This window comes from Diaporthe citri, assembly GCF_014595645.1.
Source record: "Diaporthe citri strain NFHF-8-4 chromosome Unknown scaffold_10, whole genome shotgun sequence".
NCBI lineage: Eukaryota > Fungi > Ascomycota > Sordariomycetes > Diaporthales > Diaporthaceae > Diaporthe > Diaporthe citri.
In genome coordinates this window covers 136051-153035 of record NW_025064855.1, presented here as the reverse complement: position 1 = coordinate 153035, position 16985 = coordinate 136051, and the positions used below count along the sequence as shown (strand labels likewise).

The 16985-nt window shown below is 20.4% G+C and overlaps 2 protein-coding genes across 2 annotated transcripts; one reads left to right on the top strand and one right to left on the bottom strand.

Moving 5' to 3' along the window:
- Positions 1–530: 530 nt before the first annotated feature.
- INS49_003269 (uncharacterized protein) lies at positions 531–1342 on the top strand (the record flags this gene model as incomplete). The annotated part of the gene is made up of 2 exons (XM_043164064.1): positions 531–572; positions 698–1342. The coding sequence occupies 2 exons, from the start codon at positions 531–533 to the stop codon at positions 1340–1342; spliced, it is 687 nt and encodes a 228-aa protein (XP_043018829.1).
- Positions 1343–1478: 136 nt separating this feature from the next.
- INS49_003268 (uncharacterized protein) lies at positions 1479–3108 on the bottom strand (the record flags this gene model as incomplete). Its single annotated transcript, XM_043164063.1, has 3 exons — positions 1479–2094; positions 2172–2186; positions 2234–3108. 3 exons carry the CDS (start codon positions 3106–3108, stop codon positions 1479–1481), a joined length of 1506 nt encoding a protein of 501 aa, XP_043018828.1.
- Positions 3109–16985: the final 13877 nt, after the last annotated feature.

Sequence of the window (16985 nt, the reverse complement as noted above, 5' to 3'; positions counted from 1 at the left end):
CGGACCTATGCCTCTTTCCTTGCCTTGCCGATTCCTGGAAATCTTCTCAAGGCTGTATGTATGTAGGTTGGCTTGCATGCTGTCGTCGAACGTCGTCGTCGGACTGTAAACTTGCTCAATAATCACTCCATCGGCTTTCCAAGGTTGTGCATTGCATGTTGAGGGGATTTTCTTCGAGAGGGGACACGGTGCAATAAAGATAACACGGACAGCACTCGGGACGGGCACACACAGCATCACACAAAAGAAACCCGGGCTCATCTCCGTCTCTCTCGGGTACACACTATATGACCTGACCTCCGAACCGACGTGCCGGGCCATTCATTCATCTATTTCACATTTCACCCGTTTACCCATCAACGCAGCACACACGGGACAAGACCTCAAAGCCGCCCGCTTCCAGACACACGCGCCCACCCACTTCCTGCAGGTCCAGGCTGCCAGTGCTCACTGCAGCAACTCGCCTCCAACCGAACCTTGATTGATTGATCTTCGGCCCTCGCAGCAAATTGCGAGTCCACTCACACAAGATGGATCACATGAGCATGTCAACAACGACGTGTAACTCGTCGGTAAGGCTGCCCCCCATTCGTGACTTGGATAATGTTCAATATCGCCTCCAGATGTTCCGATGCATAGCCACGACCATTTAATCAATCCATCAATGACTGACTTGCATTTTCTCTCCCAAATACAGATGTTATGGAACTGGTACACAATAGACTCGTGCTTCCTCGCCGAATCATGGCACGTCGGCAGCAACGGCGCCTTCGCAGCCTCGTGCATCGGCACCATCCTGCTGGTCGTGATCCTCGAGGCGCTCCGGCGGGTGGGCAAGGAGTACGACGACTGGATCCTGCGCGGGTTCCAGGCGCGCGCCGCGCAGGCCAGGCTGGGGTACTCGCAGCCGCAGCCGCAGCGGCCGCAGCCCTCGCCCTCGCCCTCGTCTTCGTCGTCCTCGGCGACGGGCAGCCCGTCGAAAGGGGCCACGGCAAAGGTCACCCCTGCCTCCGCCGCCTGGAAGAGGCTAGGCGGCGCAGGTACTGCTGCGGGCGCGGGCGGCGGGGTGGGTGGTGCCGGGAGGGCGGTCGTCTTCCGCGTGAGCCCGCTGCAGCAGCTCTTCCGCGCCGTCATCCACGCCGCCGCCCTGGGGCTGGCGTATATCGTCATGTTGCTGGTCATGTCGTACAACGGGTACATCATCATCTGTGTCATCATCGGCGGGGGGCTGGGCAAGTTCTTCTGTGACTGGATGACGCGCCAGTACATCATCGACGGGGACGGCTCGGGCGAGGAGGAGGGCGCAGCAGGGATCGAGGAGCCCAGTGTGTGCTGCAGCTGAGGGAGTGTCTTTCAACACGTGGTACAGGATGATGGGTATTGATGAGCGATTATTTCTTGATAGGCTAATGTTTAAAAATCATGATTTTTCTCGGACAGAAGAGCCCAAGCCGTCTTTGTGTGCCGGGTCACCTTTGTTACATCTTCACATTCTTGCCCACGAGGCCCACCCTCTGCATCTGCTCGGCCAGCGACACGCTGCTATGGAAGTACCTCACGCCCTTGGCCCCGTCCGCAACCAGCGCCGCCTGCGTCGCGTGCTCCTCCTGCTCGCGGTTCCAGTCCACAAGCTCCTGGCACATACCCTCGAGCGTCGTCAGCACGCCCCGGTAACCCAGCCCACCATCGCTAACAGCCATTCCGGCGTCTGCATTATCCGCAACTAGGTGTGTGCAGATGGAAAACAGGCCGGGCTGCAGGTGCTTGATGTCCCCGGACAGCGGAGGGATGAAACGGGCGAGGCTGCTGGGGAGGCGGTAGGGCAACAGCGAGTAGAACTCGACCAAGTATGAGACGAGCACGAATGGCATCGGGGGCAGAGACACCAGCCTGAAGGGCGTGATCGCCAACTTGGACAACAAGCCGTACAGATCGCCGTAGTAGATTGGCTGGTTGGGGTCCGTGATGCAAAACGGGCGGCCTGCCTGGGGCGATGAGTGAGAGCCCTGCTCGGCGAGGATTGACTCGAACTGCAGATGTGCTAATGCGCAGTTGATGCCATGGACAAAGCTCTGGACAACGTGGCTGGCCCAGCTGTGGACATGTCAGTCAATACTGAACTTGAACTCATCGTGGCGGATTTTCCGCCGGAGGGCAAAAAGGGGACTCACGTCGGGCAGATCTGGCTGTTCAACGGACCGCCAACAGTGTTGTCAGTCGGATGGCCATACACCCCATTGGCCGGGCGGATGCACCCCGTCTCAACTCCCTGCCGTTGGCGCCGCACACGATCCTCTCCGCCCTCGCCTTGGAGGCAGGGTAGTTCCCAAAGAACTCCTCGTGGCTCCGCAGCGGACGGAAGAAGTCGGACTCCTCCAGGGCCTGGCAGTACCCGCGCGGGCAGGTGCCGGTGCCGGTGGCCCACCGCCACGGCCGCACCCACAGCTCGACGGGCCGGATGCTGATGGACGCGCTCGAGGTGCTGACGAGCACGTCCGCCCCGGCGCGCCGCGCGGCCGCGAGGACGTTCTCGGTGCCGCCGACGTTGACGGCCTCGCAGAACCCGTTGACGAGCCGAGACCGCGCGGACGGGATGATCACCGCCGCCGTGTGGAAGACGGTCAGCGGCAGCTTGGCCGCGGACGGGTGCCAGGGCTTGCTGAAGGCGGCATCGGCAGATTCCGCAGATGAGATGTCCGTCTTCTGGAAGTCGATCTTGTCGAAGAGCGGGTGGTCCAGCTGGTCCCGCCTGTGTGGCTGCTGGAAGTCGACGATGCGGATGGTGTTGGGCGGCTGGCCGCGCTCGAGCAGCTGCAGGACGATGTACCCGCCGACCAGACCTGAGCCGCCGGTCACGATATAGCGCCTGTTCAACTTTGGAGGCAGCTGTGGTGCGTAGGATGCTGTGGTGATTTGGTTTTGGCGCAGGCGCTCGTAGGTCTTCCTGACCTGGTCGTCGGTCCACCGGTCACCGGCCAGCTTCTTGACCTCATCAGGGGTGATGCTGAGGAGGCGGTTTAGGTTGATGAGATACAGCAGCGCCAAGCCCAGCAGGATGCAGGTGGCGGCTGCCAGGAGGCCTGGGAAGGTCTGCACAGGATTAATCATTATACTTCAAGGTGGGCGGGATAACTTTGTGGTAGCATGGTGATGGTTGCAGGATCAACAGGTTGCAGACATGTTCTGCTGGGCCCGGATGTTTCGATTTCAAAGTGCCGGGAAATGGAGGGTCGCAGTCGTCAACGTCAACCATCCCAAGTACGGAAGAGTTCCTTCATCCCATGGGCCAGGGCCTCGGAACCCGCGGCTTGTTTCGATCGGATGTTCACGTGTTGTTCCGTGCCGTACTTCCCAACCATTTACGGCGCCTCATAGTAGTCGCAATTGCGGTTCATGGCCCAGTAGCATCGCACTTCTGTCTCTAGGAGACAGTTCTGAAAGCAAGCGTACCGGAGTCTTGGGCCCAGCTGCGTTGTACAGACGTACAGCTGCATGCTCCCATGTGCACTCGGGCAAACTTTGCGGGGGGTTACGGTGCCATAGTACCTGGCCACCTGCTACTCCGCGCTGACGTGAACTGAGCCTGCAGTTTGGGGACTCGAACAAGGTCGTGTTGGGTTGATCAGCGAATCCAGATCCGTTGTCCCGTACTCTCATATGCAATCAAACGTTCCATTTTGGCGTTAGTGGCCTGCACATAACACCTCACACCAAAAATTATATGCACTTATTATGCCGTGCCCTTTCCAATTATTAAGCATAATTGCTTATCCCATAACCCTTATAATGCTATGCCTTTTACTACGTTATATATTTTAACTATTATAAATCAATTTATAATAATTTTATAACCATATCTTATTACCTAACCCCCTTAAAGCTTTATATAATTTAAAAGCTATTAAATATTAATTAAATAAATAATATTATTATTATAAAAATTATAAAATGCTTTAATTAATAAATTTAAAAGCTAAAAAAGAAAAATTTAATATTTAATATTATTATTAAGCTAAGCAACTTATATAAAGCTATTTAATTAATTAATTTTTATTATAATATATATTATTTAAGTTTTAAATATTTACCCTTTTTAATATATATTTTTATTACTTAAGCCTTTTTTAATTATCTTACTTTAAAAAATAATTTATATTAAAATAAAATATAATAATAATTATTAAATAACTTTAATTTATTTATTTTTTAAAGCATTATTAATTAAATATTTAAAGGAATTAAATAAAATAAAAAGATTATAAATATAATTACTATTTAATAAAACTATCTTATTTAAGTTAATTAAATTATTAAAACTTAAAAACTTTATATAAATTAATTTATCTTTATTAATAAGTTTAATATAAATAAAAAAAATAAGCTATAATATATAAAATAATTATTAAAAGGCATTAAGTTAAAAAAACTTATATTTAATAATAATAAAAATTATAATATATAATATTAAGTATTTTTAATATTTATAATTATAAGCATATTTAATTTATTTATATATAAGGATAATATAAATAATTAAGGCTTTATTAATTATATTAAAAATAAAGTTTTATTTAAAATATTATTATTTCTAAGGCTTAACTTAATATTAATAATAAATAATATTAATTTTTATTTTTATAAAAACCTTTAATAAATATATAATAAGGCTAGCATTTAACTTAAATATTTATTTTTATATTTATTTAATTTTAATTTAATTAAAGCATTTTTTAATAATTTAAAGAAATATATTTATTATTACTTTTAATATTATAAGGATTAATAATATATATAAAAAGATTAGTAATAGTTTTTTATTAATTTAATATATAAGATTATTTTAAATATAAAAATAATTTAAGGTTACTTTTAAAAAGCTATGGTTTTTAAATTAAAGCAAGCTTAAATTAATTAAATAATTAATTAATTATATACTTTAATATATATATTAATAATATATATATTTTTTAAGCTTTAATTATTATTATAAGCATTATAATATATAAGTAACTTAAGTACTTTTAATAATATATATTATTATATTTATTAATTAAGTTTATTATAATAATTTAATTATAATATAATATATATTAATAATTATAAGGCATATATTTATAAAAAGTATATTATAAAAAAAAGCTTAATTAAATAAATTAAATAATATATTATTTATTTTTAAATGCTTATTAAAAGGTTTTTACTTTAAAAGCAATTAAATATACTTAATATATAAAATAATAATTCATTATATTAATATACTTAGCATTTAAATAATTAACTTTATATATTTATATTTTTATTAAAAAAAGTTATATATATAATATAATTTATATATTAAATAACCTTATTTTTACGTTATTTAATGGGTAATATTTTATATATATATAATATTAAAAAAGTAATTACTTTAAGTAATTAAAATAAAAAGTATATATAAAAAGTATATTAATTATAAGTTAGCTTAATGCTTAATTAATATACTTATAATTAAACTTATAACCTTTTTATTATATACTTAGTTTAATTATAATTATTTTAATTAACTAGCAAGTTAAATTAATAATTAATGCATTTCATTAAAAAGCAATAACCTTATAAGTAAGAAAAGATGCAAGTTAATACTTATAGCAAAGTAATTAAATAAAGGGCTAGCATTAATATAAAATAATTAAGTTAAATTAACTTTAATTTAAATAAAAAGTATATTAACTAATTATTAAATATTAAAGCTATTTATAAGTTATAATTATATTTTATAAAATCGCTTTATTAAGTATTAATAATGCAAAAAAGTAATAAGTAAATATTATTAAATAATAAAAAAGAATTTAATAATAACAACCTTTTTAATAATTTAAAGCAATAAAATTAAACCTATAATCTTTTAATTATATAATATATTTAATTATTATTATTTTAAAGCATTAAAGGCTTTTCATTATTAAATAAAAAGTAATAAAAAGGGTAGTTTATATAATTAAGAAAGGTATAAATTAAGGTAAGTATAATGCATATATACATTAACTTTAAATTATTATAATATTATTAAAAAAAATTATAAATATTAAAAACAAGCCACTTAAATAAATAAGGAATAAGTTTTGCTAAACCCTTTTAAGGATAACTTAAGAAGAAGCTTTAATATAATAAAGAAGGAAGATAGGAATAAAAGGAAGTTAAAAAAGGAAAAAAGCAAGTATTTTAAAAATTCTTAAAAATAAGAAAAGCTTAATTAAAGCATTAAATATATAAAAAAAGGAAAAAAGTTAATTTCTTTAAAAAAATATTTAAAAAAGCAAAAAAGTTAGCTTTTTATAGCTAATTAAAATTTAATATAATATTACTTTTTTTTATATTTCTTTATATTTACTAATATACCCTTTTTTAAGCATTTTATAATAAGTATTATAAAGATTATTAAAATAAAATCTTATTATTTTTAATTAAGCTTTTAAGTTTTAAAATTACTTTATTATAATTTAAATTATTATTATTATTTTTAATTCCTTACTTACTTATCTTATTATAACTTTTACTTTTTTATAAAAGCTTTAAATATTCTTAAGATTTATTTAATAATATATTTATTAATTATATTTTTTTAATTATTAAAGTTTATTTTAATAATTAATATAAGTATAGCTATTAAAGATTTAAATATTTTTATAAAATAAAAAGCAAACTTATTCTTTCTTTTAATTATAGCATTAAGCATAATATATTAGCTTTATTAACTTTTACTTTTACTTTTTATAAAGCTTTTACTTTTAAGCCTTATGCCTTATATTTAATTACTTAGCTAACTTATTTATAAGCTTATTAAATTATTTTTAAGCAAATTTTATTATTATTTTAATTATTTAAAATTAATTAATATACTTTAAGTTTTATTTATATTTATTATTAAGAAAAGTAAGTAAAAAAGATCTTTATATATATTAAAATAAGCATTTTTTATTAATTTTAAAATATTTTATAATATAATACTTAAGCTAAAGGCTTATTTAATTAAAGTTATATTTAGCTAATTTTAAGTTATATAAAAGTTTATACCTTATTATATATTAAATATTTAAAATTAAGTTATTAAATTAATTTATATTAAAGATATTATTTTCCTTATACCTTTTTTTTAATTAATAATAATTTTAATATATTATAATTTAAATAAATATTATTAAATAATTTCTCTTTATAATAAAAGCTTATTTTTTACTTTAATTACTTTTATATTATTAATTTTAATAAAGGGAATTAATATAAGTATTTAAATAACTTTATTAATTTCATTAAGCTTTAATTAAATAATAAATATTTAAATAATAATATTAATAATAGCTTTAAGTATCTTAAGATATATAGTTTTAATTAAAGCAGCCTTAGCTTAGTTTTATACCTTTTAATTATTCTTTTTTTAATTTTCTTTAAAATAATTTTTAATAAACTTAATAGCATATTATTTATAAAATATTTTATTAATTTATCTTAATTTAAATATAAACTTTTTGCTAAAATCTTATATTTTATTTTTTAAAATAGCTATTAAATATTTATAAATAAATATTTTAATATTCTTATTTATTTTATTATTTTTATTTTTTAATATAAGATTATTTTATAATAAGTAATAGCTATTAATTTTATTAAAAATTGCTATTATTTAATAATTAAGCATATAAATAAATATAATAATAAATTTATAATTCTTTATTAATTCCCTTTATTAATATTTTATAAATAAGAATTAATTATAATATAAAGGCTTTTTAAATAAAAATATAATATTTTAAAAATTAAAAAGTTGCTAAGTTATAAAAATTATAATATGCTAAGTTTTTAGCTTTTTATATTTATAAAGCATTCCTTTTATATTAAAGAAATTAAAAATAAAAAAGGCTTAATGCTATTTTATTAAGTTTATTAACTTAATTAATTTTCTTAATTTAAAATAAAAGTTAATATTTAAGAAATATTCTTATATTATCTTTATAAACTTATTATTAAATATTATTTATTTTATATTAAAAAATAATAAATAATTAAGGGTTTAAATTTATTAAATATTATTTAAGTAAACTTTATTTATAATAATTCTTATTTTAAAAAAATCTTTAAAAAAGTTAATATTTATTTTTTAAGTAAAGTTTTATTAATTTTATATATTTATAATATTTAAAAAATTATAATGCTTTGCTAAATAAATTTTTAAAGTTATTAAAATAAAAAAGTTTTATAATTATTAATATAAAATTATTTTCTTTTAAAGTAATAAGTTTAATTATTAAAATTAAAATATTAAGGTTTTAAGATACCTTATAATATAAGGGTAATTAAGATTGCTTTTTTGCTTTGCCTTTTTAATTAAAAGATATTATAACTTTTAATTATAAAAAAAGAAAGTAAAGAAAATAAAAAGTAAAGTAAAAAGGAATAGTAAAATTTTAAATAATAAAGAAGGAAGATATAGCAATAAGAAGAGCCTTATACCCTTAAAGATTATTATATAAGTAATTAAAATAAAAAGAATTAAAAATAAGAAAAAAAAGTATTTAATGCTTAGCTATAGCTTTAAGTAGCTTTTATAAATAATTATTACTTATTCTTAAATAAGAATTAAGTAAAGAAAAAAATTAATATATTAAAAGTACTCTTTTTATTAAAATAATTAAGTAATAGCTAATCTTTAACCTTTAATTAATAATAATATAAAAATAAAAAAAAAAAGAAAAAAAGAAAGATAAAAAGAAAGTTTAGCTATAAATAAATAAATATAATAATATATATAAGTTTAAAGTAATAAAAGCTAATAACTTATTATTTTTAAGTTAAATAATTATATTAATTAAAAGAAAAAAATAATAAAAAAGCTTATAAGTTATTATTAAAAGCTATTAATTTATTATTTTATTAATAATTAAAGTAAATAAAGTATATAATTTTTTATTTTTTTTAAATAATAATTAATTATAAAGTATATTCTTTTTAATTTATAAGTTTATTAAGCATAAGCTAAAATAAATTATTTAATTAAAATTTCTTTATAATAAAAAGATAAATAACTTCTTTATAAATAAGGAATTAAAAATAAGTAATCCTTTTTAAGCAATAAATTAACCTTAATTAAAAGCAAGGTAGTAAATTATTTTTTTTAATAATAAAATAGCTTATTATTAACATTGCTTACTTTTTCTTATTATAATAACTTTATATATATAAATTTCCTTTTTTTTTCTTAAGTTTATTTTTCCTTTTTTTTCTTTTTAATATCCTTTTAATTTTAATTAATCTTTAAATTAAATTAAAATTAAAGCAAAATATTATAATCTTCTTATTTTTAAATATCTTTTTATAATAGCATTTTTATTAATAAATTTTCTTTAATTAAAAATAAGGAGTTTAATATAAAAGGATTTTTTTTTTCCTTTTTAAGCTATTGATTATAATTTATAAATTAAGTAAATTTTAATTAAAAGCATTTATACTTTCTTTAAGCCAAAAGGTATTTTTAATAAAAATTAATTTATTAAAATTATTCTTTATAATGCTTTTATAAAAGGTATTTAAATATATAAGATTATTAATATTAAATAAAATTAATATTTTGCTTAATAACTTGCTAATCTTACCTTTTAAAAAGTAATTAAGGAATTATTTAATGAATTTCTTAATAAGTTATAAAAAAAATGGTTTTTAAATAATATTAAGAATTTAATTAAAAGCTATATAAATATTATTATTATTAAGAAAAGTAATAAGGCTTTTTATAAAAAATATATAATAATAATATATAATTATTTTAATTATTATTATTAAATAACTTTACTTATAGCTTTTTATAATTATTAAAATGCTTTTTTTTATAAGTATTACTTAAAGTATATAAGTTATAACTTTTTTTTAATTATAAATAGGAATGTTTTTATTATAATTCCCTTTTTTAATTATTACTCTTTATATAATTTTTATAATAATGCTTATATTAATTATATTTATTATATTAAAGGATTTAATTATATCTTTAATAAATATAATAATATAAAAAAGATATAAAAGGTAATAATAACTAAGTAAGTAAAGTTTAAAAATATACTTAACTTTAAGATTATTATTAATAAAATAATATAGCTTAAAGAAATAATTAGCTTTAATATTATTTAAAATAAAAAAGCTAGCATTATTTAAAATTAATAATTATAACTTTATAATATAAAATTTTTATTATGCTAATTATAAAAATAAGTTTTTAATAAAGGCATAAGGGGTAATTAAAGTTAAAAAAAAGAAAAACTTAAATAAATTAAATAATTAAATATTTTTAATTATAAAAAAGTTTTAAAATAAGTAAAGTAAAATAATAAATAAATATATAATAACTCTTTGCAATATATTTTTAAAAATTTAATATCCTTATTTTAAAAATTAAGTAAAGTTTAATTAAAGATAAATAAGTATAATATATAAAAAAGAAATATAATATTATAATATAATAAATATATATATAATTATATAAAAAAGAAAAACCTTCCTTTTATTAAATAAATATTTAAGTTAAAATTTTAAAGTATTATTAAGCTAATTATATTAAGAATATTAAGGATTATTTAATTAAAATAAAAAAATATTAATAAATTATATAAGTTTATTTATTAAACTTCTTTATTTTATATATAAGCATATTATAAGTTTAATATCTTAAGTATTAAAGTTTAAAAAATTTAATAAATTTAAGCTTATAAATAATTAATATACTTAAGTAATTAATAAAGATATATTTAATTAATATTAATAATAATTAAAGTTAAAATTATTTAAATTAAAATTAAATAAAGTAAAATTTATTAAAATATTTAAAAAGAAATTATTATTTATAATATTTATAAAGTTAATTTTTTAAAATAAATAAAGTTTAAATTTTTATATTTTAAAATAATTAATAAATTTTTTTAATTATTTTAATAAAAATATATTTAAAAAGTAAATATTATCAAGTATTTAAAGTTTATAAATATTATTATAATAAATATTATAAATAATAAAAAAATTAAATTAATAATAAGTTAATTTTTAAAATAAGAAATAATTAATCTTTTTTTACTTATTAATAAATAAAATTAAGTTATCTTTCTTTAAAGAAATAAGTTAAGAAAAATTATAATATATATTTTATTATATAGCTTTCTTTTTATAATTAAAAATTAATTTAATTATTATTTTTATATTTTATAAAAAATTAAAAAATAATTAAAGCTAAAAATTAAAAGCATTTTAAATAAATATATTTAAAGTTTAAGCTTAAATATATTATATAAAAATAATAATTTTAATTAAAATAATTAATTTAAAGCTATAAAAAAAATAAAAAAAACTCTTTTTATAAAATTTCTTAAGTAAAGTTTAATTAATAAAGAAAGTATAAAGTAAAATTTATATTTAGCCTTTAATTTCTTTATTAAATATCTTTTTAATAATAATTATAATAATAAAATATTTATATTTAATAATATTATTAATATAAGGATTATATATTAAAATTATAATTTTTTTAATTTTAATTATTAAGAAATATTAAGTAAATTAACTTATATTTTCTTATTCTTTATTTATTATTACCTTTATTAAAAGCTTTTATTTAAGAAAGAATTTTTAAATAAAGAACTTTTTAATACTTTTTAAGTTAATTATCTTAAAAAACATAGCTTTAACTTATTTTATTAAATTATATTATTCTTTAATTAACTTATTATATTCTTAATTAAAAAGTAAATATTAAATATTAATATAAATTTTAATAAATAAATAATTTAATATAATTAAAATAACTTTATTATTATAAATTTAAATATTTTACTTATTATAATAAAAGCAGCTAATAATAACTTTTTTAATATTAATATATATTTTTTTTTAATAATATATAGCTTAAATTTAAAAATAAATAACATTCTTTTTATAATACTTAAAAGAAGTATAATAATTCTTAATAATTTCCTACCTTTAATTAAAATTATTTATAATTTATTATTATAATAAATCCTTTTTAAATTATTTTTAATAAGTTTTTTTATAAATAAAGAAATAATAAACCTTTTTATAAAAAAATAATTATTATTATAATATTAAGTTTTTAAAATAAGTTTTATAATAAAGATATTAAGTAATTTTAAGTAATTCCTTTAATTAAAAATAATTATTAAGTAATAATAATTTTTAATTAAATAATTAAAGTTAAAATAATTAATTAAAAAAGGCATTATATTAATTCTTAATATTTTTTTTTAAATTTATAATTTACTTTATTTAATAACCTTAATAGCTTTTTAAAAAATATATTTATAATAATATTTTTAAAGCCTTTAATATAATAAATAATAAAATTATATATTTTAATTATTATTAACTATTTTATAATATAAATACTTAATATATTTAAGGTAAATTCCTTAAATTATTAAATTAAAATATTTAAATTTATTTTTAAGATAAAATAAATATTATAAATATAAAAGCATAAATACTTAATTATATATAAAATAGCTTTATATTTTTACTTTATTATATTATATAGCTTTTTAGCTTTTATTTAAATATTATTTTTATATTAAATAAAGTATTATATTTTATTTTTAATTTATATAAAATATATACTTTATTTTTTAAAACTTATATTTATTATAAAAATAATTTTATTATTAAAATAATTAATATTAATTAAATATAACTTTAAAGTAATTATAACTTTAAAAATATTTATAACTTATTAATATTTTAAGGTTTATTAATAAGAAATTCCTTTTTTTAAAAGATTAAATAATAGCTTAATAATAATTTTATAAAAAGGTATTTATACTTTATAAAAATTTATTAAACTTAAAAAAAATTTAAGCTTAATTATATTTTTATAAATATTTTACTTATTAATTTTAATAATCTTTTTATTTAATAAAGATTAATTAAATATTTTATAAATATAATTAATAATATTAAGTTATTATTTATATTATTTTAATTTAATAATATTAATTACCTTTTTAATTAACTTAAAATTATAAAAAATATTATTAAAATTCTTAATATACTTAACTATATATTTTTAAACCCTTAATAAAGTAAGTATTTTTTTATTTTTATAATTTATTTTTAAGTTCTTAATTATAATATTATTTAAAAAAAGTTTATATATTATAAAAATTAAATTATAAAAAATTTAAATTATATATTATATAAATTAAGTAATAAAATTTAAAATTTTTATAAATAAGTTATATTATTAAAATAATTTAATTAAAATAAAAAAAATTATAATATTTTAGCTTTTTTTATTTAACTTAATTTAATTATATTTTAAGAAAAAGTTAAGAAAAAATAATATTTTATATATTATAAACTTTTTAATAAATTTATTTATTAATAATAAAATAAAAGTATTTTTAATTATAACTTTATTAGCTTTTAAAATCTTATTAATAAGTTAATAATTAAAATTTTTCTTTTTTATAAAAAATTTATTAATTTTTATATATAATATAAGATTCCTTAATAATTTTATTAGCTTATTAATCTTTAAATATTTTAATAATTATTTCCCTTAAGATTTTTAAAAGTTAAATTATTTTTACTTAATATACTTTATAAGGAATTATTTAAATAAATTGCAATAATATTATATTAATATTAATTTAAGTAATATAAGATTAATTTTATATTAAAAATTTCTTTTAATTAAGAAATAAATAAGTAAATATTTTTTTTTCTTACTTTAAAAAGGAATTATAATTTTTTTATAAAAAAGCATTTAATTAATTAAGTATTAATTTTAATCCTTTATTAATTAAAAAAAACTTAAGTTAAATTTAAGCATTATATTTACTTTTATAATTCTTATTTATAATTTATTTAACTTTTTTCTTATAAGCAAATTTTTAATTAATTATGCCCTTAAGAATAATATTATTAAAAGGATAATTATTTATAAAATAAATTTTAATATTTACTTATTTATAAAGAGTTTTAATTAAAGGTTAAATTATTTTATTAATTAATTTAATAATAATTAAAGTAAAAAAAATTTTATTAATTTATTTTTTAATATATAAAATTTTTTTTTATAAATAAGTATTATAAATATAAGTTAATATTTATTAATTTTCCCTTTTAAATTAATAAATTTTTTAAACTTTAACTTAAAAGTTTTTTATAAATATAAGAATTAAACTTTTTATATCTTTATTTAAAAGAATATTTAAAATCTTTTTATTTTCTTTTATAATTATATTAAAATATATTAATATAATTAATATATTAATTAATATTAAGCTTTAATTAAAATATAAAGAAAATAAAGAAATACTTTTAAAAGCTAATAAGTATTTTTAAGGAATTTAAGCTTTCTTAAGTAAAGTTACTTTAAAAGGCTTTTAATTCTTTTATTTTAAATTATATATTACCTTAATATTATTAAAAATAAAATAAGCATAAAAGTATTCCTTAAATTATTTAAATATTAAATTTATATTTAAGAAAAAGAATATTTTTAAAAAAATATAATATAAAGTATTAAAGGCTTTATTATTAATAATAAAGAATATTGCTTTAATTTTATTTAAATTAATATAAACTTATTTTTTTATAACTTTAATTAAAAATAAAAAATCTTTATTATATATTATTAAATTTATATTATTAAGTAAAATATATAAAAGTTTATTATATTTATAATATAATAAAAGTAAAAAGTTTATTTTAACTTTAATATTTAAGAAAATAAGTTAAAAAAAGTAATTATTTTTTTTTATATAAATTATTAAGTAAGCTAAATTAAAATATTCTTAATTAATTATATTTATAATAAATATAATAATAAAGTTAATTTAATATTAAATAATTTATAATAAATTAATTAAAATTTTAATTTTAATTTTATTTTTTAAAAATATAATTATATTAACTTTAAAAAATAAATCTTTAATATATTTCTTAAAATATATTAACATAAAAGGTATTTTTAATAAAATATATACCTTAAATTATATTATTAATAAATACTTAATTAAAATTAAATTAATATTATTAAATATTAAAATATTTATAATATTTATTTTAATAATTATAGCTAAAATTACTTAAATTGCTTTTTCCTTAAATAATAAAAGTTATTAAGTATATTTTTTTAATTTTAAGTTTATTATATTTATTAAGCTTACTTTTAATATAAAAAATTTAGCATTTTTCTTTTAAATTTAATTTTAATTAATAAATAAGTTTTTTCTTTTCTTTATCTTTTTTTTATTTTTTAGCTATAACTTATTATTAATAATTTAAGATTAATTATTTTTTACCTTTTTAAAATTTTTAAGTTAAGCTTAATTAATTTTTATAATTTTTATAACTTTATTTTAATTTTTAATATTTTTAATTATATATTTTTTTTTAATTATAATAATCTTTATTTAAAAAAGTTTATTATTAATTATAATTATAAGCTTTTTTTTAATATAAATTATATAATTTATAAAATTTATAAGTATTAAAATTAAGCTAACTTTTTTTTAATTATTAAACTTTTAAATTATTTTTAAAGCTTTTAATAAAGCTTTTTTTTTAAATAAAAAAATTATTTTAATAAGCTTATAATATTTAATTATATAAAATAAATTAAACCTTTTTTATTTAAATAAAAACTTTAATTAATTATAAATATATTTTTTTAAATTATAATTATTTTAATTATAATATAATTAAATATAAATAAAGTTTAAATATTTTAAAAAATTAGCTTAAGTATTTTTAAGTAAGCTAAGAAATATTAATAATTCTTTTAACTTTAAAGCTATTAATAAATTATTTAAGAAAAGTTATTTAAGCTTATTATATTAATATATATTATAATTTTAAAAAAGTATAATTATAACAAACCTTAAATAACTTATTTTTTTTTAAAAAAAATATAAAATTATAATTTATATTTTATTATTATTAAAGTTATTTTAATTAAGTTTTATTAAAAATTATTAAATAAAATTTATAACTTTTAGCTTAATTATTTTAAGATTATTTTATTATTTATTATAAAAAAAAACTTTAATATTTTATTAAAATACTTTAAATTTATTTTTAAATTTAATTAAATTAAGCTTTAACTTTATAAACTTTTTAATAAGTTTATTTATATTTTATAAATTTTAATTATATTTTTTAATAATATTAATATAATTAAATTTAAATAAAAATTATTAAGCTTATAAGTTTTTATTTTAAAAGTAATTTAAAAAATTAAAATTATTTTAACTTTTTTAAAGGAAATTTAGCCTTTTTATATTAAGTAAATTTTAATTAAAATTATTTTATATAAATAAGTAATTATTTTATTTAAAATACTTAAGCTTTTAATTAATAACTTTTAATAAGATATATTTAAAGTTTAGCTAAAAATATTTTTTATTAACTTATAAGTAATTTCTTTTTTTATTAATTATTTTTTTAAATATAATAAAAGTATTTTATAAAAAGGTTAAATTATAAAAAAAAAGATATTATTTATATTATTAAATTTTTAATTATATTTTATAATTTTCCTTTTTTATACTTTTAAGTTATTATAAGGGTTATTATAAATAATATTTTTAATAATTATTATTAAATTTATATAATAAGTTTAATTATTTAATTTATAAAAAGTAAAAAGCTTTTTTTTTTAATTTTTTTAAATATATTATTTAATAATAATATTTTTAATTATTTTAGCTAAATTTAAAATAATATAATATTATTTAAGCAATTTTAAGATTTAATTATTTAAATAAGAAAATTAATAAGTAATAATTTTAAAAATATTTAAAATTTTAATAATATTAATTTTATTAAACTTTAAAATATTTAAATTATAAATTATAAATAAAGCTATTTATAATAAAATTATTATATTAATAAAAAGTAAAACTTTTAAAATATTAATTTAAATTTTTAATTTATTATTAATAATAAATTAT